A 24389-nucleotide genomic window follows, 5' to 3' on the forward strand; every position below is an offset into this window, starting at 1 on the left:
GCCTTCACAGATGTGTAAGTTACCCATGTCTTGGGCACTAATACACCCCCATACCATCACACATGCTGGCTTTTCAACTTTGCGCCTATAACAATCCGGATCATTTTTTTCCTCTCTGGTCCAGAAGACACGACATCCACAGTTTCCAAAAACAATTTTAAATGTGGACTCGTCAGACCACAGAACACTTTTCCACTTTGCATCAGTCCATCTTAGATGAGCTCGGGCCCAGCGAAGCCGGCAGCGTTTCTGGGTGTTCTTGATAAATGGCTTTGGCTTTACATAGTAGAGTTTTAACTTGCACTTACAGATGTAGCGACCAACTGTAGTTACTGACAGTGGTTTTCTGAAGTGTTCCTGAGCCCATGTGGTGATATCCTTTACACTGATGTCGCTTTTTGATGCAGTAGCATCTGAGGGCTCGAAAGTCATGGGCATTCAATGTTACGTGTGGTGATTTTTCCAGATTCTCTGAACCTTTTGATGATATTACAGACTGTAGATGGTGAAGTCCCTAAATTCCTTGCAATAGCTGGTTGAGAAATGTTCTTAAACTGTTTGCGATTTGCTCACGCATTTGTTCACAAAGTGGGGACCCTCGCCTCATCCTTGTTTGTGAATGACTGAGCATTTCATGGAAGCTGCTTTTTATACCCAATCATGGCACCCACCTGTTCCCAATTAGCCTGTTCACCTGTGGGATTTTCCAAATAAGTGTTTGATGAGCATTCCTAGACAGGCGCTTTAACCAACTAAGCCACAGAACCGCTTGCAAGTCTTCTGTTGAATAGATTAATTCTAAAACTTCCACGCACTGAGCTACTTTCACCTCAAAAGGAACCACTGGGATTTGAACCTAGAATCTCTTGTATACGAGACAGGCACTTTAACCAACTAAGTCTCAGCACCACCTGAGATTGACAATCAAAACTGTAAAAATGTGCAGATCTGATTGACAATCAAATCTGTAAAAGTTTGCAATGTAGCACCAGAAGTGGTATTTAAGCAGATTCACAGCTATTCGAAAACAACCATCTCCAAATGTCATTACTTCGATTAGTAGACAGTAAAGTTTGTCTTTGCATACAGAGTTTGTGCTGCCCTAAAAGGCACTGCTGGGGTTTGAACCCAGGATCTCCTGTTTACTAGACAGGCGCTTTAACCAACTAAGCCACAGCACCACTTGCAAGTTTTCTGTTGAATAGATTAATTCTGAAACTTCCACGCACTGAGCTACTTTCACCTCAAAAGGAACCACTGGGATTTGCTCCTAGAATTAAATTAAAATTACTAAACAGGCACTTTAACCAATTAAACCACAGCACCACTTGAGATTGACAATCAAAACTGTAAACATTTGCAGATCTGATTGACAGTAAAATCTGTAAAACTTTGCAATGTAGCAGCAGAAGTGGTATTTAAGCAGATTCACAGCTATTCAAAAACAACCATCTCCAAATTTAATTATTTTGATTAGTAGACAGTGGAATTTGTCTTTGCATACAGAGTTTGTGCTGCCCTAAAAGGCACTGCCGGGATTTGAACCCAGGATCTCCTGTTTACTAGACAGGCGCTTTAACCAACTAAGCCACAGCACCACTTGTAATGCTTCTGTTGACTAGATTAATACTAAAACTTACAAGGACTGAACTACTTTCACCTCAAAAGGAACCACTGGGATTTGAACCCAAAATCTTCTGTATACTAGACAGTCACTTTAACCAACTAAACCACAGCACCACCTGAGATTGACAATGAAATCTGTAAACATGTGAAATGTAGCAGCAGAAGTGTTATTTAAGGAGATTCACAGCTATTCGAAAGCAACCATCACCAAATTTGATTAGTCAACAGTGGAATTTGTCTTTGCATACAGAGTTTGTGCTGCCCTACAAGGCACTGCTGGGATTTGAACCCAGGATCTCCTGTTTACGAGACAGGCACTTTAACCAACTAAGCCACAGCACTGCTTGCAAGTCTTCTGTTGAATAGATTAATTCTAAAACTTCCACGCGCTGAGCTACTTTCACCTTAAAATGAACCACTGGGATTTTAACCTAGAATCTCATGTATACGAGACAGGCACTTTAACCAACTAAGCCTCAGCATCACCTGAGATTGACAATCAAAACTGAAAAGTGTGCAGATCTGATTGACAATCAAATCTGTAAAAGTTTGCAATGTAGCACCAGAATTGGTATTTAAGCAGATTCACATCTATTTGAAAGCAACATGGAAAGGCAAACATCTCCACATTTCATTAGTTCAATTTTTAGACAGTTGGATTTATCTTTGCATACAGTTTGTGCTTCCCTAAAAGGTACTGCTGGGATTTGAACCCAGGATCTCCTGTTTACTAGAAAGCGCTTTAAACAACTAAGCCACAGAACCACTTGCAAGTCTTCTGTTCAATCAATCAAATCTGTAAAGGTTTGCAATGTAGCACCAGAAGTGGTATTTAAGCAGATTCACAGCTATTCAAAAGCAAAATGGAAAGGCAAACATCTCCAAATGTCATTAGTTAAATTGGTAGACAGTGGGATTTGTCTTTGCATACAGCTTGTGCTGCCCTAAAAGGCACTGCTCGGATTTAAACCCGGGCTCTCCTGTTTACTAGACAGGCGCTTCAACCAACTAACCCACCGCGTCACCTGAGATTGCCAATCAAGTCTGTAAAAATGTGCAATGTAGCACCAGAAGTGGTATTTAAGCAGATTCACAGCTATTCGAAAACAATCATCTCCAAATTTCATTATTTCGATTAGTAGACAGTAAAGTTTGTTTTTGCATACAGAATTTGTGCTGCCCTAAATGGCACTGCTGGGATTTGAACCCAGGATCTCCTGTTTACTAGACAGGCGCTTTAACCAACTAAGCCACAGCACCGCTTGCAAGTCTTCTGTTGATTAGATTTATTCTAAAACTTCCACGCACTGAGCTACTTTCACCTCAAAAAGAACCACTGGGATTTTAACCTCGAATCTCCTGTATACTAGACAGGCACTTTAACCAACTAAGTCACATTACCACCTGAGATTGACAATGAAATCTGTAAAAATGTGCAGATTTAATTGATAATCAAATCTGTAAAACTTTGCAACGTAGTAGCAGAAGTGGTATTTAAGCAGATTCACAGCTATTCGAAAACAACCATCTCCAAATTTCATTACTTCGATTAGTAGACAGTGGAATTTGTCTTTGCATACAGAGTTTGTGCTGCCCTAAAAGGCACTGCTTGGATTTGAACTCAGTATCTCCTGTTTACTAGACAGGCGCTTTAACCAACTAAGCCACAGCACCACTTGTAAGGCTTCTGTTGAATAGATTAATTCTAAAACTAAAAGGACTGAACTACTTTCACCTCAAAAGGAACCACTGGGATTTGAACCCAAAATCTCCTGTATACTAGACAGGTACTTTAACCAACTAAACCACAGCACCACCTGAGATTGACAATCAAATCTGTAAAAATGTGCAATGTAGCAGCAGAAGTGTTATTTAAGGAGATTCACAGCTATTCGAAAGCAACCATCTCCAAATTTGATTAGTTCGATTAATCGACAGTGGAATTTGTCTTTGCATACAGAGTTTGTGCTGCCCTAAAAGGTACTGCTGGGATTTGAACCCAGGATCTCCTGTTTACTAGACAGACACTTTCACCAACTAAGCCACAGCAACGCTTGCAATTCATCTGTTCTCCTGAGATTGACTATCAAAAATTTGCAGATCTGATTGACAATCAAATCTGTAAAAGTTTGCAATGGAGCTCCAGAAGTGGTATTTAAGCAGATTCACAGCTATTCAAAAGCAATATGGAAAGGGAAAAATCTCCAAATGTCATTAAATCAATTGGTAGACAGTGGGAGTTGTCTTTTGCATACAGAGTTTGTGCTGCCCTAAAAGGCACTGCTAGGATTTGAACCCAGGATATTCTGTTGACTAGACAGGTGCTTTAACCAACTAAGCCACAAGTAGATAAACAATTAAATCTTTAAAGGAAATTTGCATTGGAACACCCGAATAAGTTGCATTTATGCAGACTCACAGATATTCCAAAGCAACATGAAAAGGCACATTTAATATGTTTTTATAAGTTTGATCGGTAGAGAGTGGAACTTGTCCTTGCATACCAATTAGTGCTGACCAAAAGGCAATGTGGGTTTCGTACCCAGGATTGCGTGTTTACCAGGCAGGTGCTTTAACCAACTAAGCCTCAGCACCACTTGTGCAACTACTGAAACTGTACTCCTGTGTCAATGTTCGGTGTGGTTGGCCTAAGCCTGCAGTTGGACAAGAATATCTCTGATCCCAATAGTGCCTTAAAAGGTACTGCTGGGATTTGAACCCAGGATCTCCTGTTTACTAGACAAGCGCTTTAACCAACTAAGCCACAGCACCACTTGCAATGCATCTGTTGAATAGATTAATTCTAAAACTTCCACGCACTGAGCTACTTTCACCTCAAAAGGAACCACTGGGATTTTAACCTAGAATATCCTGTATACTAGACAGGCACTTTAACCAACTAAGCCACAGCTGTCAATCAAATGTGCAGATTTGATTGACAATCAAATCTGTTGTGTAGCACCACAATTGGTAATTAAGCAGATTCACAGTTATTCGAAAGCAATATTGAAAGGGAAAAATCTCCAAATTTCATTAGTTTTATCAGTAGACAGTTGGATTTGTTTGCATATACAGTTTGTGCTACCCTACAAGGCACTGCTGTGATTTGAACTCAGGATCTCCTGTTTACTAGACAGGCGCTTTAACCAACTAAGCCACAGCACCGCTTGCAAGTCTTCTGTTGAATAGATTAATTCTAAAACTTCCACGCACTGAGCTACTTTCACCTCAAAAAGAACCACTGGGATTTTAACCTAAAATCTCCTGTATACTAGACAGGCACTTTAACCAACTAAGCCACAGCCCCACCTGAGATTGACAATCAAAACTGTAAAAATGTGCAGATTTAATTGATAATCAAATCTGTAACAATGTGCAATGTAGCGCCAGAAGTGGTTTTTAAGCAGATTCACAGGTATTTGAAGGCAACATGGAAAGGGAAAAATCTCCAAATATCTTTAGTTTGATTGGTAGACAGTGGGATTTGTCTTTGTGTACACAGTTTGTGCTGCCCTACAAGGCACTGCTGGGATTTGAACCCAGGATCTCCTGTTTACTAGACAGGCGCTTTAACCAACTAAGCCACAGCACCGCTTGCAATTCTTCTGTTCTCCTGAGATTGACTATCAAATCTGTAAAAATTTTGCAGATCTGATTGACAATCAAATCTGTGAAAGTTTGCAATGTCGCACCAGAAGTGGTATTTAAGCAGATTCGCTGCTATTCAAAAGCAACATGGAAAGGCAAACATCTCCAAATGTCATTAGTTCAATTGGTATACAGTGGGATTTGTCTTTGCATACAGTTTGTACTGCCCTAAAAAGGTACTGCTCGGTTTTGAACCCAGGCTTTCCTGTTTACTCCACAGGTGCTTTAACCAACTAAGCCACAGCACCATGTTTAAAACTGTAGATAGACAATTAAATCTGTAAGGGGAAATTTGCATTGGAACGCCCGAATAAGTTGCATTCATGCAGACTAACAGATATTCCAAAGCCACATGAAAAGGTACATTTAATATGTAGGGAGTGAAACTTGTCCTTGCATGCCAATTAGTGCTGCCCAAAAGGCAATGCTGGGTTTCAAACCCAGGATTGCATGTTTACCAGGCAGGGGCTTTAACCAACTAAGCCTCAGCCCCACTTGTGCAACTACTGAGACTGTTCTTCTGCGTCAGTTTGCGTCAGTTTACAGTGTGGTTGGCCTGAGCCTGCAGTTGGACAAGAATATCTCAGGCACTGCTGGGATTTGAACCCAAGATCTCCTGTTTACAAGACAGGCACTTAAACCAACTAAGCCACAGTTCCACTTGCAAGTCTTCTGTTGAATAGATTAATTGTAAAACTTCCACGCACTGAGCTACTTTCACCTCAAAAGGAACCACTGGGATTGTAACCTAGAATCTCCTGCATACTACACAGGCACTTTAACCAACTAAACCACAGCACCACCTGAGATTGACAATGAAATCTGTAAAAATTTGCAGATTTGATTGACAATCAAATACGTAACAATGGGCAATGTAGCACCAGAAGTGGTATTTTAGCAGATTCACAGCTATTCGAAAGCAACATGGAAAGGGAAAAATCTCTAAACGTAATTAGTTCGATAGGTAGACTGTGGGATTTGTCTTTGCATACAGAGCTTGTGCTGCCCTACAAGGCACTGCTGGGATTTGAACCCAGGATCTCCTGTTTACTAAACAGGCAGTTTAACCAACTAAGCCACAGCACCACTTGCAAGTCTTCTGTTGAATAGATTAAATCTAAAACTTCCACGCACTGAGCTACTTTCACCTCAAAAGGAACCACCGGGATTTTCAACCCAGAATCTCCTATTTACTAGACAGGCACTTTATCCAACTAAGCCACAGCACCACCTGAGATTGACAATGAAATCTGTAAAAATTTGCAGATTTGATTGACAATCAAATCTGTAACAATATGCAATGTAGCACCATAAGTGGTATTTAAGCAGATTCACAGCTATTTGAAAGCAACATGGAAAGGGACAAATCTCCAAATGTAAATAGTTTGATTGGTAGACAGTGGGATTTGTCTTTGCATACAGAGCATGTGCTGCCCTCCAAGGTGCTGCTGGGATTTGAACCCAGGATCTCCTGTTTACTAGACAGGCGCTTTAACCAACTAAGCCACAGCACCGCTTGCAAGTCATTTGTTGAATAGATTAATTCTAAAACTTACAAGCACTGAACTACTTTCACCTCAAAAGTAACCACTGGGATTTGAACCCAGAATCTCCTGTAAACTAGACAGACACTTTAACCAACTAAGCCATAGAACTGCTTGCAAGTTATCTGTTCTCCTGAGATTGACAATAAAAACTGTAAAAATTTGCAGATCTGATTGACAATCAAATCTGTAAAAGTTTGCAATGTAGCACCAGTAGTGGTATTTAAGCAGATTCACAGCTATTCGAAAACAGCCATCTCTAAATTTCATTATTTCGATTAGTAGACAGTGAAGTTTGTCTTTGCAAACAGAGTTTGTGCTGCCCTTAAAGGCACTGCTGGGATTTGAACCCAGGATCTCCTGTTTACTAGACAGGCGCTTTAACCAACTAAGCCACAGCACCGCTTGCAAGTTTTCTGTTGAATAGATTAATTCTAATACTTCCACGCACTGAGCTACTTTCACCTCAAAAGGAACCACTGGGATTTCAACCCAGAATCTCCTATTTACTAGACAGGTACTTTATCCAACTAAGCCACAGCACCACCTGAGATTGACAATGAAATCTGTAAAAATTTGCAGATTTGATTGACAATCAAATCTGTAACAATATGCAATGTAGCACCAGAAGTGGTATTTAAGCAGATTCACAGCTATTTGAAAGCGACAAATCTCCAAATGTAAATAGTTTGATTGGTAGACAGTGGGATTTGTCTTTGCATACAGAGCATGTGCTGCCCTCCAAGGCGCTGCTGGGATTTGAACCCAGGATCTCCTGTTTACTAGACAGGCGCTTTAACCAACTAAGCCACAGCACCGCTTGCAAGTCATTTGTTGAATAGATTAATTCTAAAACTTACAAGCACTGAACTACTTTCACCTCCAAAAGTAACCACTGGGATTTGAACCCAGAATCTCCTGTAAACTAGACAGACACTTTAACCAACTAAGCCATAGAACTGCTTGCAAGTTATCTGTTCTCCTGAGATTGACAATAAAAACTGTACAAATTTGCAGATCTGATTGACAATCAAATCTGTAAAAGTTTGCAATGTAGCACCAGTAGTGGTATTGAAGCAGATTCACAGCTATTCGAAAACAGCCATCTCTAAATTTCATTATTTCGATTAGTAGACAGTGAAGTTTGTCTTTGCAAACAGAGTTTGTGCTGCCCTTAAAGGCACTGCTGGGATTTGAACCCAGGATCTCCTGTTTACTAGACAGGCGCTTTAACCAACTAAGCCACAGCACCGCATACAAGTCTTCTGTTGAATAGATTAATTCTAAAACTTCTACGCCCTGAGCTACTTTCACCTCAAAAGGAACCACTGGGATTTTAACCTAGAACCTCCTGTGTACTAGACAGGCACTTTAACCAACTAAGCCACAGCACCACCTGAGATTGACAATGAAATCTGTAAAAGTTTGCAGATTCGATTGACAATCTAATCTGTAGCAATGTGCAATGTAGCACCAGAAGTGGTATTTAAGCAGATTCACAGCTATTCGAAAGCAACATGGAAAGGGAAAAATCTCCAAATGTAATTAGTTCAATTGGTAGACAGTAGGATTTGTCTTTGCGTACACAGTTTGTGCTACCCAACAAGGTACTGCTGGGATTTGAACCCAGGATTTCCTGTTTACTAGACAGACGCTTTAACCAACTAAGCCACAGCACCGCTTGCAAGACTTTTGTTGAATAGATTAATGCTAAAACTTCTATGCACTGAGCTACTTTCACCTCAAAAGGAACCACTGGGATTTGATCCTAGAATCTCCTGTATACTAAACAGGCGCTTTAACCAACTAAGCCTCAGCACCACCTGAGATTGACAATCAAAATTGTAAAAATTTGCAGATCTGATTGACAATCAAATCTGTAAAACTTTGCAAAGTAGCACCAGAAGTGATATTTAAGCAGATTCACAGCTATTCGAAAACAACCATCTCTAAATTTCATTATTTCAATTAGTAGACAGTGAAGTTTGTCTTTGCAAACAGAGTTTGTGCTGCCCTTAAAGGCACTGCTGGGATTTGAACCCAGGATCTCCTGTTTACTAGACAGGTACTTTAACCAACTAAGCCACAGCACTGCATACAAGTCTCCTGTTGACTAGATTAATTCTAAAACTTCCACGCCCTGAGCTACTTTCACCTCAAAAGGAACCACTGGGATTTTAACCTAGAACCTCCTGTGTACTAGACAGGCACTTTAACCAACTAAGCCACAGCACCACCTGAGATTGACAATTAAATCTGTAAAAATTTGCAGATTCGATTGACAATCTAATCCGTAAAATGTGCAAAATAGCACCAGAAGTGGTATTTAAGCAGATTCACAGCTATTCGAAAGCAACATGGAAAGGGAAAAACCTCCAAATGTAATTAGTTCAATTGGTAGACAATAGGATTTGTTTTTGCGTACACAGTTTGTGCTACCCTACAAGGCACTGCTGGGATTTGAACCCAGGATCTCCTGTTTACTAGACAGGCGCTTTAACCAATTAAGCCACAGCACCACTTGCAAGTTTCCTGTTGAATAGATTAATTCTAAAACTTCCACGCACTGAGCTACTTTCACCTCAAAAGGAACCACTGGGATCTGATCCTTGAATCTCATGTATACTAAACAGGCACTTTAACCAACGAAGCCACAGCACCACCTGAGATTGACAATCAAAACTGCAAACATTTGCAGATCTGATTGACAATCAAATCTGTAAAAATTTGCAATGTAGCATCGGAAGTGGTATTTAAGCAGATTCACAGCTATTTGAAAGCAACACAGAAAGGCAAACATCTCCAAATGTCATTAGTTTAATTGGTAGACAGTGGGATTTGTCTTTGCATACAGTTTGTGCTGCCCTAAAAGGCACTGCTCGGATTCAAACACAGGCTCTCCTGTTACTAGACAGGCACTTTAACCAACTAAGCCACAGCGTCCCCTGAGATTGCCAATCAAATCTGTAAAAATGTGCAATGTAGCAGCATAAGTGTTATTTAAGCAGATTCACAGCTATTCGAAAGCAACCATCTCCAAATTTCATTAGTTCGATTAATAGACAGTGGGATTTGTCTTTGCACACGGAGTTTGTGCTGCCCTAAAAGGTACTGCTGGGATTTGAACCCAGGATCTCCTGTTTACTAGACAGGCGCTTTAACCAACTAAGCCACAGCACCGCTTGCAAGTTTTCTGTTGACTAGATTAATTCTAAAACTTCCACGCACTGAGCTACTTTCACCTCAAAAGGAACCACTGGGATTTTAACCTAGAATCTCCTGTATACTAGACAGGCACTTTAACCAACGAAGCCACAGCACCACCTGAGATTGACAATGAAATCTGTAAAAATTTGCAGATTCGATTGACAATCAAATCTGTAACAATGTAGCACCAGAAGTGGTATTTAAGCAGATTCACAGCTATTCGAAAGCAACATGGAAAGGGAAAAATCTCCAAATGTAATTAGTTCAATTGGTAGGCAGTAGGATTTGTCTTTGCGTACACAGTTTGTGCTACCCTACAAGGCACTGCTGGGATTTGAACCCAGGATCTCCTATTTACTAGACAGGCGCTTTAACCAACTAAGCCATAGCACCGCTTGCAAGTCTTTTGTTGAATAGATTAATTCTAAAACTTCCACGCACTGAGCTACTTTCACCTCAAAAGGAACCACTGGGATCTGATCCTTGAATCTCATGTATACTAAACAGGCACTTTAACCAACTAAACCACAGCACCACCTGAGATTGACAATCAAAACTGCAAACATTTGCAGATCTGATTGACAATCAAATCTGTAAAAATTTGCAATGTAGCACCGGAAGTGGTATTTAAGCAGATTCACAGCTATTTGAAAGCAACACAGAAAGGCAAACATCTCCAAATGTCATTAGTTTAATTGGTAGACAGTGGGATTTGTCTTTGCATACAGTTTGTGCTGCCCTAAAAGGCACTGCTCGGATTCAAACACAGGCTCTCCTGTTACTAGACAGGCACTTTAACCAACTAAGCCACAGCTTCCCCTGAGATTGCCAATCAAATCTGTAAAAATGTGCAATCTAGCAGCATAAGTGTTATTTAAGCAGATTCACAGCTATTCGAAAGCAACCATCTCCAAATTTCATTAGTTCGATTAATAGACAGTGGGATTTTTCTTTGCACACGGAGTTTGTGCTGCCCTAAAAGGTACTGCTGGGATTTGAACCCAGGATCTCCTGTTTACTAGACAGGCGCTTTAACCAACTAAGCCACAGCACCGCTTGCAAGTTTTCTGTTGACTAGATTAATTCTAAAACTTCCACGCACTGAGCTACTTTCACCTCAAAAGGAACCACTGGGATTTGAACCCAGAATCTCCTGTATACTAGACAGGCACTTTAACCAATAATCCACAGAACCACCTGAGATTGACAATCAAATCTCTAAGAATTTGCAGATTTGATTGACAATCAAATCTGTAGCAATGTAGCACCAGAAGTGGTATTTAAGCAGATCCACAGCTCTTCGAAAGCAACATGGAAAGGGAAAAGACTCCAATTTTAAGTAGTTCGATTGGTAGACAGTGGGATTTGTCTTTGCGTACAGAGTTTGTGCTGCCCGAAAAGGCACTGCTGGGATTTGAACCCAGGATCTCCTGTTTACTAGACAGGCACTTTAACCAACTAAGCCACAGCACCGCTTGCAAGTTTTCTGTTGAATAGATTAATTCTAAAACTTCCACGCACTGAGCTACTTTCACCTCAAAAGGAACCACTGGGATTTGAACCTAGAATCTCATGTAAACTAGACAGACACTTTAACCAACTAAGCCATAGAACTGCTTGCAAGTTATCTGTTCTCCTGAGACTGACAATCAAAACTGTAAAAATTTGCAGATCTGATTGACAATCAAATCTGTAAAAGTTTGCAATGTAGCACCAGAAGTGGTATTTAAGCAGATTCACAGCTATTCGAAAACAACCATCTCTAAATTTCATTATTTCGATTAGTAGACAGTGAAGTTTGTCTTTGCAAACAGCGTTTGTGCTGCCCTTAAAGGCACTGCTGGGATTTGAACCCAGGATCTCCTGTTTACTAGACAGGCGCTTTAACCAACTAAGCCACAGCACCACATACAAGTCTTCTGTTGAATAGATTAATTCTAAAACTTCCACGGCCTGAGCTACTTTCACCTCAAAAAGAACCACTGGGATTTTAACCTAGAATCTCCTGTATACTAGACAGGCACTTTAACCAACTAAGCCACAGCACCACCTGAGATTGACAATGAAATCTGTAAAAGTTTGCAGATTCGATTGACAATCTAATCTATAGCAATGTAGCACCAGAAGTGGTATTTAAGCAGATTCACAGCTATTCGAAAGCAACATGGAAAGGGAAAAATCTCCAAATGTAAGTAGCTCAATTGGTAGACAGTAGGATTTGTCTTTGCGTACACAGTTTGTGCTAACCTACAAGGTACTGCTGGGATTTGAACCCAGGACTTCCTGTTTACTAGACAGGCGCTTTAACCAACTAAGCCACAGCACCGCTTGCAAGTCCTTTGTTGAATAGATTAATTCTAAAATTTCTACACACTGAGCTACTTTCACCTCAAAAGGAACCACTGGGATTTGATCCCAGAATCTCCTGTATACTAAACAGGCGCTTTAACCAACTAAGCCTCAGCACCACCTGAGATTGACAATCCATCCATCCATCCATTTTCTACCGCTTAGTCCCTTCGGGGTCGCGGGGGGCGCTGGAGCCTATCTCAGCTACAATCGGGCGGAAGGCGGGGTACACCCTGGACAAGTCACCACCTCATCGCAGGGCCAACACAGATAGACAGATAACATTCACACTCACATTCACACACTAGGGCCAATTTAGTGTTGCCAATCAGCCTATCCCCAGGTGCATGTCTTTGGAGGTGGGAGGAAGCCGGAGTACCCGGAGGGAACCCACGCAGGCACGGGGAGAACATGCAAACTCCACACAGAAAGATCCCGAGGCCGGGATTGAACTCACGACTACTCAGGACCTTCGTATTGTGAGGCAGACGCACTAACCCCTCCGCCACCGTGCTGCCAGATTGACAATCAAATCTGTAAAACTTTGCAAAGTAGCACCAGAAGTGGTATTTAAGCAGATTCACAGCTATTCGAAAACAACCATCTCCAAATTTCATTATTTCGATTAGTAGACAGTGGGATTTGTCTTTGCATACAGAGCTTGTGCTGCCCTACAAGGAACTGCTTGGATTTGAACCCAGGATCGCCTGTTTACTAGACAGGCGCTTTAACCCCCTAAGCCACAGCACCGCTTGCAAGTCTTCTGTTGAATAGATTAATTCTAAAACTTCCACGCACTGAGCTATTTTCACCTCAAAAGGAACCACTGGGATTTGATCCTAGAATCTCATGTACACTAAATAGGCACTTTAACCAACTAAGCCTCAGCACCACCTGAGATTGACAATCAAAACTGTAAAAATGTGCAGATCTGATTGACAATTAAATCTGTAAAACTTTGCAATGTAGCACCAGAAGTGGTATTTAAGCAGATTCACAGCTATTCGAAAACAACCATCTCCAAATTTCATTATTTTGATTAGTAGACAGTGACGTTTGTCTTTGCATACAGAGGTTGTGCTGCCCCAAAAGGCACTGCTGGGATTTGAACCCAGGATCTCCTGTTTACTAGACAGGCGCTTTAACCAACTAATCCACAGCACCGCTTGCATTTTAACTGTTCTCTGAGATTGACAATCAAAACTGTAAAAGTTTGCAATGTAGCACCAGAAGTGGTATTTAAGCAGATTCACAGCTATTCAAAAGCAATATGGAAAGGGAAAGATCTCCACATTTCATTATTTCGATTAGTAGACAGTGAAGTTTGTCTTTGCATACAGAGGTTGTGCTGCTCTAAAAGGCACTGCTGGGATTTGAACCCAGGATCTCCTGTTTACTAGACAGGTGCTTTAACCAACTAAGCCACAGCACCACTTGCAGGTCTTCTGTTGAATAAATTAATTTTAAAACTTCCACGCACTGAGCTACTTTCACCTCAAAAGGAACCACTGGGATTTTAACCGAGAATCTCCTATGTACTAGACAGGCACTTTAACCAACAGCAACAGCAACCACAGCACCACCTGAGATTGACAATGATATCTGTAAAAATTTGCAGATTTGATTGACAATCAAATCTGTAAAATGTGCAATGTGGCACCAGAAGTGGTATTTAAGCAGATCCACAGCTCTTCGAAAGCAACATGGAAAGGGAAAAGACTCCAATTTTAAGTAGTTCGATAGGTAGACAGTGGGATTTGTCTTTGCGTACACAGTTTGTGCTACCTCACAAGGCACTGCTGGGATTTGAACCCAGGATCTCCTGTTTACGAGACAGGCGTTTTAACCAACTAAGCCACAGCACCGCTTGCAAGTCTTCTGTTCAATAGATTCATTCTAAAACTTCCACGCACTGAGCTACTTTCACCTCAAAAGGAACCACTGGGATTTGAACCTAGAATCTCATGTATACTAGACAGGCACTTTAACCAACTAAACCACAGCACCACATGAGATTGACAATCAAATCTGTAAAAATGTGCAGATTTGATTGACAATCAAATCTGTAAAATGTGCAATGTAGCACCAGAAGTGGTATTTTAGCAGATTCACAGCTATTCACAGCAATATGGAAAGGGAAAAAACTCAAAATTTCATTAGTTCGATTGGTAGACAGTGGGGTTTGTCTTTGCATACAGAGTTTATGCTGCCCTAAAAGGCACTGCTAGGATTTTAACCCATGATCTCTTGTTTATTAGACAGGCACTTTAACCAACTAACCCACCACGCCACCTGAGTTAACCTATCCAATCTGCACATTCTTACAGATTTCATTGACAATCAAATCTGTAAAAATGTGCAATGTAGCACCAGAAGTGGTAATTAAGCAGATTCACAGCTATTCGAAAGCAACCATTTCCAAATTTTATTAGTTCGATTAGTAGACATTGGAATTTGTCTTTGCATACAGAGTTTGTGCCGCCCTAAAAGGCACTGCTGGGATTTGAAAACAGGATCTCCTGTTTACTAGACAGGAGCATTAACCAACTAAGCCACAGTACCTCTTGCAACTTTACTTTTAACTAGATTAACAGTGTATTTGATTAGTATTTATTTTTGTAATTAACCTGACCTAGTTGTTGATTATTTTCTTTGTGATTAACACATGCTTTCATATAATTTGACAAGGTTTATCATGCTAAACTGTAAGTAAGTTAGATATTGTGGAAGTCGCTTCCGAGCGGTCCCACTGACATACACTTCACAGGAACCAGGCGTGCAAAGTTGAACAAAGTTTTAATGTACATAGATTCTATCACGAGTTTTTTATCCAGCAGGACGCGACTTTTCAGCCACGTCCGTATCCTTCCTTCCCTTCCTGCTCCCGGCCGCTTACTGTTAAAGACAACAGATGATTAGATAAATAAATAAATGATAAATGGGTTGTACTTGTATAGCGCTTTTCTACCTTTAAGGTACTCAAAGCGCTTTGACACTACTTCCACATTTACCCATTCACACACACATTCACACACTGATGGAGGGAGCTGCCATGCAAGGCGCTAACCAGCACCCATCAGGAGCAAGGGTGAAGTGTCTTGCTCAGGACACAACGGACATGACGAGGTTGGTACTAGGTGGGGATTGAACCAGGGACCCTCGGGTTGCGCACGGCCACACAATCTAATCACCTGCCAGCTGTGTCTCGCCGTCAGCCCATGCCCCGCCCCTATCCGATGGTGCTCATCCTCAGCACCATATACAGAGGCGGTGACCTTCGCTCCTGCAGGCGCGCTGGCCACACCTCCCTCCACAGATATTATTATTGAATACAATTAAAAACAAAAGTAAGTTTGCTAATTTATATTTGAGTGCGCCCAGGCTCGTCTGTATTGGAAGATTTGGGCCCCGAGGTCAAAAACCTTAAGAACCTTTAAGAATGTGCTTTATAGGAAATGTTAAAACAAACTAACACTGTTGTGTGTTCCATCCCAGTGTGTGTGAGAGTGGTCACTGGAGGTGCACAGAGGACAACTGTCCCGGGAGCTGCTCCCTGGAGGGCGGGGCCCACATCAGCACCTTTGATGACAAAGTGTACACCTTCCACGGGGACTGCACCTACGTCTTGGCCAAGGTAGCGTTAGCGCACAGGAGGGAGCGGCACGGAGGACCAATTGTGACTTGACAATGTGCACTTTTTACAGCAGAGTGACGGGTCCTTGTACACGGTGCTGGTGGACCTCGCCCAGTGTGGTCTGACTGACAGTCAAACCTGCCTCAGAGCAGTGACGCTGGCCTTGAACAGCAAGTCTCTGGTACGTTTCGCCCAGCGGACATCACCTGTGTTGACCGTCCTGTCGCTGTACTCGTTGCCATGCCGACGAACACACCTTGACTCTTGACGCTTTCTGCTGGTGGACAGGTGGTTAAAATCCATGCTTCTGGACAAGTCTTTGTCAACCACATCCTGTCTCAGCTGCCTCTCTTCACATGTGAGTTTGCACAAATACTCAAATACTTTGTTGAATTCAGTCAAAAAGTCTAATACTTTGTGGGATTGATTCTAATACTCTAATACACATGTGCCACAACATTTTACACCTGCCACTTAATTTTTACTGACCTACCACTTTGATTTACTCGGCCTGCCAATTTATTTTATATGGCCTGTCGTATCATTTTACATCACCTTCCACATAATTTTACATGGCTTGCCACTTTATTTGATATTGCCTGTCGTATAAATTTAAATGGCCTGCCACATTTTACATGACTTGTCACTTTATTTTACAGGACCTGACACTTTTTTTTACATGACCTGCTACTTTGATTTACATGGCCTGCCACCTTATTTTAAATGGCCTATCGTATCATTTAAATAGCCTGCCACATCATTTTACATGACCTGCGACTTTATTTTACATGACCTGTCACATTGATTTACATGGCCTGCCACTTTGATTTACATGGACTGCCACTTTATTTTATATGGCCTGCCGTATCATTTTACATGGCCTGCCACATCATTTTACATGGCCTGCCACATCATTTTACATGGCCTGCCACATCATTTTACATGGCCTGCCACATCATTTTAGATGGCCTGCCACATCATTTTACATGACCAGCCACATCATTTTACATGACCTGCCACATCATTTTACATGGCCTGCCACATCATTTTACATGGCCTGCCACATCATTTTACATGGCCTGCCACATCATTTTAGATGGCCTGCCACATCATTTTACATGACCTGCCACTTTGATTTACATGGCCTGCCACATCATTTTAGATGGCCTGCCACATCATTTTACATGGCCTGCCACATCATTTTGCATGACCAGCCACATCATTTTACATGACCTGCCACTTTGATTTACATGGCCTGCCACATTATTTTATATGGCCTGCCGTATCATTTTACATGGCCTGCCACATCATTTTACATGACCTGCCACATCATTTTGCATGACCAGCCACATCATTTTACATGACCTGCCACTTTGATTTACATGGCCTGCCACATTATTTTATATGGCCTATGGCCTGCCATATCATTTTACATGGCCTGCCACATCATTTTACATGACCTGCCACATCATTTTACATGACCTGCCACATCATTTTACATGACCTGCCACTTTGATTTACATGGCCTGCCACATTATTTTATATGGCCTGCCGTATCATTTTACATGGCCTGCCACATCATTTTACATGACCTGCCACATCATTTTACATGACCTGCCACATCATTTTACATGACCTGCCACTTTATTTTACATGACCTGCCATTTTATTTCTCATGACCTGCCACTTTATTTCACATGACCTGCCACTTGATTTTACATGCCCTGCCACTTGATTTTACATGCCCTGCCACATCATTTTACATGGCCTGCCACATCAATTTACATGGCCAGCCACATAATTTTACATGGCCTGCCACAACCTTTTATATGGCCTGCCACATCATTTTACATGTCCTGCCACTTTATTTTACATGACCTGCCCCTTTATTTTATATGGCCTGCCGTATCAATTTAAATGGCCTGCCACATTTTACATGACCTGCCACTTTATTTTACAGGACCTGCCACTTTATTTTACATGACCTGACACTTTCATTTAGATGGCCTGCCACTTTATTTTACATGACCTGCCCCATCATTTTACATGACCTGCCACATCATTTTACATGACCTGCCCCATCATTTTACATTAAATCGAATACTGTGGTGCCCAAAGATCCAAGGTACCAAGGTACCAAGGTACCCATCCCTACATACAACTGTAATTCCTCCCTCTGGTCATACCATCTCCTACCACAAGGAGCATTGCCAACACAGTTTAATTGTATGATTGATATATTTTCTTAAAATTTCAAGAACTTTGTGTGCTCTTTTCATGCCACAGCCGAGATTAGCATCTTCCAGCCATCCTCCTTCTACATCTTCATCAGCACCAAGCTTGGCCTGAAACTGGCGGTCCAACTGACCCCGCTAATGCAGGTCTTCCTGTCAGCCCCCACCTCAATGAAAGGAAGCACCTCAGGTAAATTGGAAACATGTTACACCTTTTTTTTTATTTTTACGTTTTCGGCAGCGAGTGTTTATCTGTGTGTGTGTTCTTGTATTTCTACCCTTCTTGAGACATCAACAAGAAAAAGTACCTTCCATATGAGGAGGTGTGAACAAGTTGGGACATAAATCATGGTCCCAATACGAAAACCATTGCATCTAATAGAGAATGTCTCATTTGTACCCCTGGTGGTGAAATCTATCAAAATGAGGGTGGTCCCAAAAAGGAGGGATTTTTCAAATTGACTGTGTGTCGGTTTTAAAAGTTCTCCCCCTCTGGTCAAAATGTGAAATAACAAGTGTGTGTATAAATTCGAAGTGCTCCCCCTCTGGTGAACATATATAATAACAAGTGTGTGTAAGAAATTAATTTGGCCAAAATTAATAAAAAACAATAAAATAAATATATATATATATATATATATATATATATATATATATATATATATATATATATATATATATATATATATATATATATATATATATATATATATAGAGAGAGAGAGAGAGAGAGAGAGAGACATACTGTAATAACTTTAAGTAAATAATGAAGATTAAAAACCAATTACAAACAAAAAATTCATTTTTATTTTTTTATTTTTTACTAAAAGTAGTCTTCTTCTCACAATGTGTCGACTTTTTTCTTATAAAATTGGGAACAATTTCTCGTATTCTTTCTGTTTCTGTAATATTGCAATATTTTCTCGTAAAATTATTACTTTTTAATGTAAAATGATTACTTTTTAATGCGAAATTGTGACATTTAACATATAAAATTCTGACTTTTATCACAATATTGCCAATTTTTTTGTTGTTCTTGTAAAATAGTGACATTTTTAAAGTAAAATTATGACATTTGTCATAATTTTGCCAAGTAAATATTCAGATTATTATTATAATATTGCCAAAATGTTAGTTTTCTTATAAAATTGTGACTTATGCAGCGTAAAATTACAACTTTTTTCATAAAATTGCCAACATTTCAAGCTTTTCTTGTAAAACTGCGACTGTTATCGAGTAGCATTCCAACTTTTATCTTGATATTGCACGATTGTTTTTCTTGTAAAATTTTGACTTGCGTTGAGTAAAATTACGACTTTTGTTATAATACTGCCAAAAGTCTAAGTTTTTCTTGTGAAACTGTGACCTTTTTCTTGTGAAATTCCATCTCATTTTTCACAACAAGCTTTTTTATAATTGTATAGTATGTATATGTTATTAATGTTGTAAACACAAATCTTTATATATCTAGAAAGGGTGGTCCTAAAGAGGTAGGCATTATTCGGAGGTCTCAAGGAGGTAACAAATACAATAATGTGTGTGTGTGTGTGTGTGTGTGTGTGTGTGTGTGTGTGTGTGTGTGTGTGTGTGTGTGTGTGTGTTCTTGTATTCCTACCCTTCTTGAGACATCAACAAGGAAAAGTTGCTTCCATATGAGGACCGGTGAACAAGTTAGGACCAAAATCATGGTCCCAATACGGAAAACCATGGCATCTAATGATGTCTCATTTGCACCCCTGGTATCAAAATCTATCTAAATTAGGGTGGTCCCAAAAAGGAGGGATTCAAATTGACTCTGTTGCAAGTCTTGTGTATTCTTTGTAACTTGTTTGTGTGTGCTATGGCTATTGTTTTTTTTCTTCCTGGTCTCAGTCTGGACCCCATCCCCGGGAGTCCAGCCTTCGACTGAATATTTTTACTCAACCCCCTCGCATGTGTGTGTGTGTGTGTGTGTGTGTGTGTGTAGGATTGTGTGGCAACTTCAACAACATCATGAGCGACGACTTCCGCGTGATAAGCGGTCTAGTAGAGGGCACAGCTGCCGCCTTCGCCAACACATGGAAAACCAGAGCCGGCTGCCCGGACGTCAACACGCGCTTCGGACACCCCTGCAGTCACGGCATCAGCAAAGGTCCGCCAAGCGCGCACGCCGGGGTCACGCCAGCTGATGCAAATTTTCAAAACGTCAATGTTTGTTGCTTCTCAGAGAGCTATGCTCAGTACTGGTGCTCCAAGCTAACTGATCCCAGCTCAGCCTTCGCCACCTGCCACTCCGTCGTCAGCCCCGACGCCTTCAAAGACGTGAGTGACTTCCAAAGCCCCCTGCCTCGCTTTGAAGGCACTAACTGCATCTGATGATGATGGCGTGTCCTCGCAGAACTGCATATATGACACCTGCAACTGTGACGACACTGAGCAGTGCATGTGTGCTGCCGTGTCCGCCTACGTGTACGCCTGCTCAGCGGCCGGGATCCAGATCAGCGAGTGGAGGACCACCGCATGTGGTCAGTCCATGTCATTGACAACACGCGACTTTCCGCTGGTATGAACGCCATCTTCACCCACTAAAATTCTCCTCCTGTCTCCAAACCAGGCCGGTTCTCGTCATGTCCGGCGAGCACGGTGTACCGATACAACATGACCAGCTGCGCTCGCACCTGCCGCTCCCGCAGCCAGCCGGACTACTCGTGCCAGGCCGGCTTCACGGCGGTGGACGGCTGCGGCTGCGCGGAAGGAAGCTACATGGACGAGCGAGGACAGTGCGTGTCCCCCGCCTCTTGTCCCTGTTACGTCAAAGACAGCGTCATTCCGCACGGCGAAGCGATCATCAGCGAAGGATGTACATGGTATAAACATTTTAAAAATTGCATTAGCTATCTCGTTCTTAAAGGCCTACTGAAATGCGATTTTCTTGTTTAAACGGGGATAGCAGGTCCATTCTATGTGTCATACTTGATCATTTCGCGATATTGCCATATTTTTGCTGAAAGGATTTAGTAGAGAACATCGACGATAAAGTTTGCAACTTTTGGTTGCTGATAAAAAAGCCTTGCCTGTACCAGAAGTAGCAGACGAGTAGCGCGACGTCACAGGTTGTGGAGCGCCTCACATCCGCACATTGTTTACAATCATGGCCACCAGCAGCGAGAGCGATTCGGACCGAGAAAGCGACGATTTCCCCATTAATTTGAGCGAGGATGAAAGATTCGTGGATGAGGAAAGTGAGAGTGAAGGACTAGAGGGCAGTGGGAGCGATTCAGATAGGGAAGATGCTGTGAGAGGCGGGTGGGACCTGATATTCAGCTGGGAATGACTAAAACAGTAAATAAACACAAGACATATATATACTCTATTAGCCACAACACAACCAGGCTTATATTTAATATGCCACAAATTAATCCCGCATAACAAACACCTCCTCCCTCGCGTCCATATAATCCACCAATACAACTCAAACACCTGCACAACATACTCAATCCCACAGCCCAAAGTATCGTTCACCTCCCCAAAGTTCATACAGCACATATATTTCCTCAAAGTCCCCAAAGTTACGTACGTGACATGCACATAGCGGCACGCACGTACAGGCAAGCGATCAAATGTTTGGAAGCCGCAGCTGCATGCGTACTCACGGTACCGCTTCTGCGCATCCAACTCAAAGTCCTCCTGGTAAGAGTCTCTGTTGTCCCCGTTCTCCACAGGCCAATGGTAAAGCTTGACTGTCATCTTTCGGGAATGTAAACAATGAAACACCGGCTGTGTTTGTGTTGCTGCAGCCGCCCGCAATACACCGCTTCCCACCTACAGCTTTCTTCTTTGCTGTCTCCATTGTTCATTGAACAAATTGCAAAAGATTCACCAACACAGATGTCCAGAATACTGTGGAATTTTGTGATGAAAACAGACGACTTAATAGCTGGCCACCATGCTGTCCCAAAATGTCCTCTACAATCCGCGACGTCACCCGCTGACGTCATCATACCGAGACGTTTTCAGCAGGATATTTCGCGCAAAATTTAAAATTGCTCTTTAGTAAGCTAACCCGACTGTATTGGCATGTGTTGCAATGTTAAGATTTCATCATTGACATATAAACTATCAGACTGCGTGGTCGGTAGTAGTGGGTTTCAGTAGGCCTTTAAAGAGCTGCAAAATGTTAATAGGTTAAAAATCTTGTGTCTTTCTGTCTCAGCATCTGCAGACATGGCGAACTCAGCTGCCCTGGAGGAGTGCCGACACTGTGTACGTCTCTTTTTACCAGTTGCTCTTAGTACAGTGAAACCTCGATTTACAAACTTAGTTGGTTCTTGAACCGGGTGCGTAAATAGGAAAGTTGATTGAAGCAAATTTCTCCACAAGAAACAATGTAAATATTAGGGGTGTAACGGCACACAAACATTTCAGTTCGGTAAGTACCTCGGTTAAGAGGTCACGGTTTGGTTCATTTTCGGTACAGTAAGAAAACAACAAAATATACATTTTTTGATTATTTATTTACCAAATTTGCAAAATCTTCCACCAAAAATATTTTTCATAGTGGAATATTTGATGTGAAGTAATCAGAACCTTGGATAGGTCAATAATTCATAATAACATTGATTTTGATTCAATATTATGTTTTGAGCAATGACAGTTTGAAAGAAAAAAAAACAGCTTTGTTTTATTAGTCAACATTGCAACTTTTTCTAAATTACATTTCACCTTTAAGCTTTTTTATTTCACTTTTGTTATGTTTTTGTTTATTTTAATAGTATTTTTAGAATGTGCCGTGGGCCTTTAAAACATTAGGTGTGGGCCGCAAATGGCCTCCGGGGCACACTTTTGACACCCCTGCTATAGATAATAAAAAATTAAATCTGATAAATCTATGGATAAAAAGCAGAGCCTGGCGACGCATGCGCGTTTATCATAACTCTCTCGCTCTCTCGCTCTCTGCCCCTCCCTCACGAATGCTGCTGCGTGCACAATTAGTTTTGTTTTTAACCCCTTCTTAACCCTGAACGTACATTGAAAATACACGCAACCATAACTCAAAATTCCGGACATTTGAGGCATTTAAGAAACTCCGCCCGGACAGCCCCGCAAAAGCAGTGACCAGGCTACGATAGACTTACCATACGTCCTCTTTTCACCAGACATGTCCTCTTTTGCGGGGCTGTCCGGGCAGAGTTTCTTAAATGCCTCAAATGTCCGGCATTTTGAGTATTGTTAACACAACGTGCAGTACGCTACTTAATATGTCCGTGTGGAAAATCGTTCGGTACACCTCCGCACCGAACCGAAACCCCCGTACCGAAACGGTTCAATACAAATACACGTACCGTTACACCCCTAGTAAATATAAATAAAAAGTTACTAAATTTTGTCCACTTGGAACACAATATAAAGCGCTATACAGTACTGTGTATGAACAAACATAACAAGGCAATAATGGATGAACTTTCTATTACGTAACAAAGGCAAAATAGCAATAACTAGTTGAACTGTTCTCATTTATAGCCACCTTGGCAACACCCACACACAGTGACACTAGCCCTGTGGTGCAGCCACGGTTTAAAAATCACAAAACTCCTTAATGTAAACAGCCAAGTTACCGTATTTTTCGGACTATAAGGCGCACTTAAAATCCTTTCATTTTCTCAAAACTCGACAGTGCGCCTTATAACCCAGTGCGCCTAATGTATGGAATAATTTTGGTTGTGCTTACTGACCTCGAAGCTATTTTATTTGGTACATGGTGAAATGATGAGTGTGACCAGCAGATGGCAGTCACACATAAGAGATACGTGTAGACTGCAACTTGACTCAAGTAAACAACACCAACATTTTGTATGTTCCATTGAAAATATAGAACATTAAAAATCTATCAAAATGTTTTAGTACAACTTTGGTAAGCTATGAAGTCGCACCGCTTGATGGATTGTACTGTGCTTCAACATACGAGAATTTTATTGTAAAAGTTGCAGTGTTTTTTTACGGCATATTACTGTAAATGGAATGGAAAAACAGTACCACTCTTTTTTACAGTAAAATCTAGAGTTGTTGATTTTATGGTGTATTACAAAATTGTTAATTTTTTGTTAAAAAGTTGCCAGAATTTTACGGATTATTATCATTTTTACAGTGCACAATTTTATAACTTGCTTT

The 24389-nt window shown here is 41.2% G+C and overlaps 1 protein-coding gene and 26 non-coding genes across 27 annotated transcripts in view; 1 reads left to right on the forward strand and 26 right to left on the reverse strand.

The window, feature by feature from the left end:
- The window catches only part of LOC133608962 (uncharacterized), a 73430-nt gene that overhangs the window by 13277 nt on the left and 35764 nt on the right, over positions 1 to 24389 (forward strand). Inside the window, exons 10-18 of the mRNA XM_072913402.1 lie at positions 15870 to 16008; positions 16079 to 16189; positions 16297 to 16366; positions 18295 to 18432; positions 20209 to 20373; positions 20449 to 20543; positions 20620 to 20746; positions 20836 to 21088; positions 22435 to 22484. Coding sequence (XP_072769503.1) covers positions 15870 to 16008; positions 16079 to 16189; positions 16297 to 16366; positions 18295 to 18432; positions 20209 to 20373; positions 20449 to 20543; positions 20620 to 20746; positions 20836 to 21088; positions 22435 to 22484 — 1148 coding nt within the window. The remainder of the gene's footprint in view (positions 1 to 15869; positions 16009 to 16078; positions 16190 to 16296; positions 16367 to 18294; positions 18433 to 20208; positions 20374 to 20448; positions 20544 to 20619; positions 20747 to 20835; positions 21089 to 22434; positions 22485 to 24389) is intronic.
- trnat-agu (transfer RNA threonine (anticodon AGU)) lies at positions 1108 to 1181 on the reverse strand. The gene has a single exon. It is a non-coding gene; the product is annotated as a tRNA-Thr (tRNA).
- On the reverse strand, positions 1525 to 1598 carry trnat-agu (transfer RNA threonine (anticodon AGU)). The gene has a single exon. It is a non-coding gene; the product is annotated as a tRNA-Thr (tRNA).
- trnat-agu (transfer RNA threonine (anticodon AGU)) lies at positions 1895 to 1968 on the reverse strand. The gene has a single exon. It is a non-coding gene; the product is annotated as a tRNA-Thr (tRNA).
- Positions 2813 to 2886, reverse strand: trnat-agu (transfer RNA threonine (anticodon AGU)). The gene has a single exon. It is a non-coding gene; the product is annotated as a tRNA-Thr (tRNA).
- Positions 3605 to 3678, reverse strand: trnat-agu (transfer RNA threonine (anticodon AGU)). Its single transcript has one exon. It is a non-coding gene; the product is annotated as a tRNA-Thr (tRNA).
- On the reverse strand, positions 4325 to 4398 carry trnat-agu (transfer RNA threonine (anticodon AGU)). The gene has a single exon. It is a non-coding gene; the product is annotated as a tRNA-Thr (tRNA).
- On the reverse strand, positions 4718 to 4791 carry trnat-agu (transfer RNA threonine (anticodon AGU)). Its single transcript has one exon. It is a non-coding gene; the product is annotated as a tRNA-Thr (tRNA).
- trnat-agu (transfer RNA threonine (anticodon AGU)) lies at positions 5145 to 5218 on the reverse strand. Its single transcript has one exon. It is a non-coding gene; the product is annotated as a tRNA-Thr (tRNA).
- Positions 5860 to 5933, reverse strand: trnat-ugu (transfer RNA threonine (anticodon UGU)). The gene has a single exon. It is a non-coding gene; the product is annotated as a tRNA-Thr (tRNA).
- On the reverse strand, positions 6287 to 6360 carry trnat-agu (transfer RNA threonine (anticodon AGU)). Its single transcript has one exon. It is a non-coding gene; the product is annotated as a tRNA-Thr (tRNA).
- On the reverse strand, positions 6715 to 6788 carry trnat-agu (transfer RNA threonine (anticodon AGU)). The gene has a single exon. It is a non-coding gene; the product is annotated as a tRNA-Thr (tRNA).
- trnat-agu (transfer RNA threonine (anticodon AGU)) lies at positions 7148 to 7221 on the reverse strand. Its single transcript has one exon. It is a non-coding gene; the product is annotated as a tRNA-Thr (tRNA).
- On the reverse strand, positions 7563 to 7636 carry trnat-agu (transfer RNA threonine (anticodon AGU)). Its single transcript has one exon. It is a non-coding gene; the product is annotated as a tRNA-Thr (tRNA).
- Positions 7997 to 8070, reverse strand: trnat-agu (transfer RNA threonine (anticodon AGU)). The gene has a single exon. It is a non-coding gene; the product is annotated as a tRNA-Thr (tRNA).
- On the reverse strand, positions 8424 to 8497 carry trnat-agu (transfer RNA threonine (anticodon AGU)). The gene has a single exon. It is a non-coding gene; the product is annotated as a tRNA-Thr (tRNA).
- Positions 8838 to 8911, reverse strand: trnat-agu (transfer RNA threonine (anticodon AGU)). The gene has a single exon. It is a non-coding gene; the product is annotated as a tRNA-Thr (tRNA).
- On the reverse strand, positions 9264 to 9337 carry trnat-agu (transfer RNA threonine (anticodon AGU)). Its single transcript has one exon. It is a non-coding gene; the product is annotated as a tRNA-Thr (tRNA).
- On the reverse strand, positions 9925 to 9998 carry trnat-agu (transfer RNA threonine (anticodon AGU)). The gene has a single exon. It is a non-coding gene; the product is annotated as a tRNA-Thr (tRNA).
- Positions 10345 to 10418, reverse strand: trnat-agu (transfer RNA threonine (anticodon AGU)). Its single transcript has one exon. It is a non-coding gene; the product is annotated as a tRNA-Thr (tRNA).
- trnat-agu (transfer RNA threonine (anticodon AGU)) lies at positions 11006 to 11079 on the reverse strand. The gene has a single exon. It is a non-coding gene; the product is annotated as a tRNA-Thr (tRNA).
- trnat-agu (transfer RNA threonine (anticodon AGU)) lies at positions 11425 to 11498 on the reverse strand. Its single transcript has one exon. It is a non-coding gene; the product is annotated as a tRNA-Thr (tRNA).
- On the reverse strand, positions 11858 to 11931 carry trnat-agu (transfer RNA threonine (anticodon AGU)). The gene has a single exon. It is a non-coding gene; the product is annotated as a tRNA-Thr (tRNA).
- trnat-agu (transfer RNA threonine (anticodon AGU)) lies at positions 12278 to 12351 on the reverse strand. Its single transcript has one exon. It is a non-coding gene; the product is annotated as a tRNA-Thr (tRNA).
- Positions 13465 to 13538, reverse strand: trnat-agu (transfer RNA threonine (anticodon AGU)). Its single transcript has one exon. It is a non-coding gene; the product is annotated as a tRNA-Thr (tRNA).
- Positions 13733 to 13806, reverse strand: trnat-agu (transfer RNA threonine (anticodon AGU)). Its single transcript has one exon. It is a non-coding gene; the product is annotated as a tRNA-Thr (tRNA).
- On the reverse strand, positions 14166 to 14239 carry trnat-agu (transfer RNA threonine (anticodon AGU)). Its single transcript has one exon. It is a non-coding gene; the product is annotated as a tRNA-Thr (tRNA).

Source organism: Nerophis lumbriciformis, linkage group LG06, assembly GCF_033978685.3.
Source record: "Nerophis lumbriciformis linkage group LG06, RoL_Nlum_v2.1, whole genome shotgun sequence".
Taxonomy (NCBI): Eukaryota; Metazoa; Chordata; class Actinopteri; order Syngnathiformes; family Syngnathidae; genus Nerophis; species Nerophis lumbriciformis.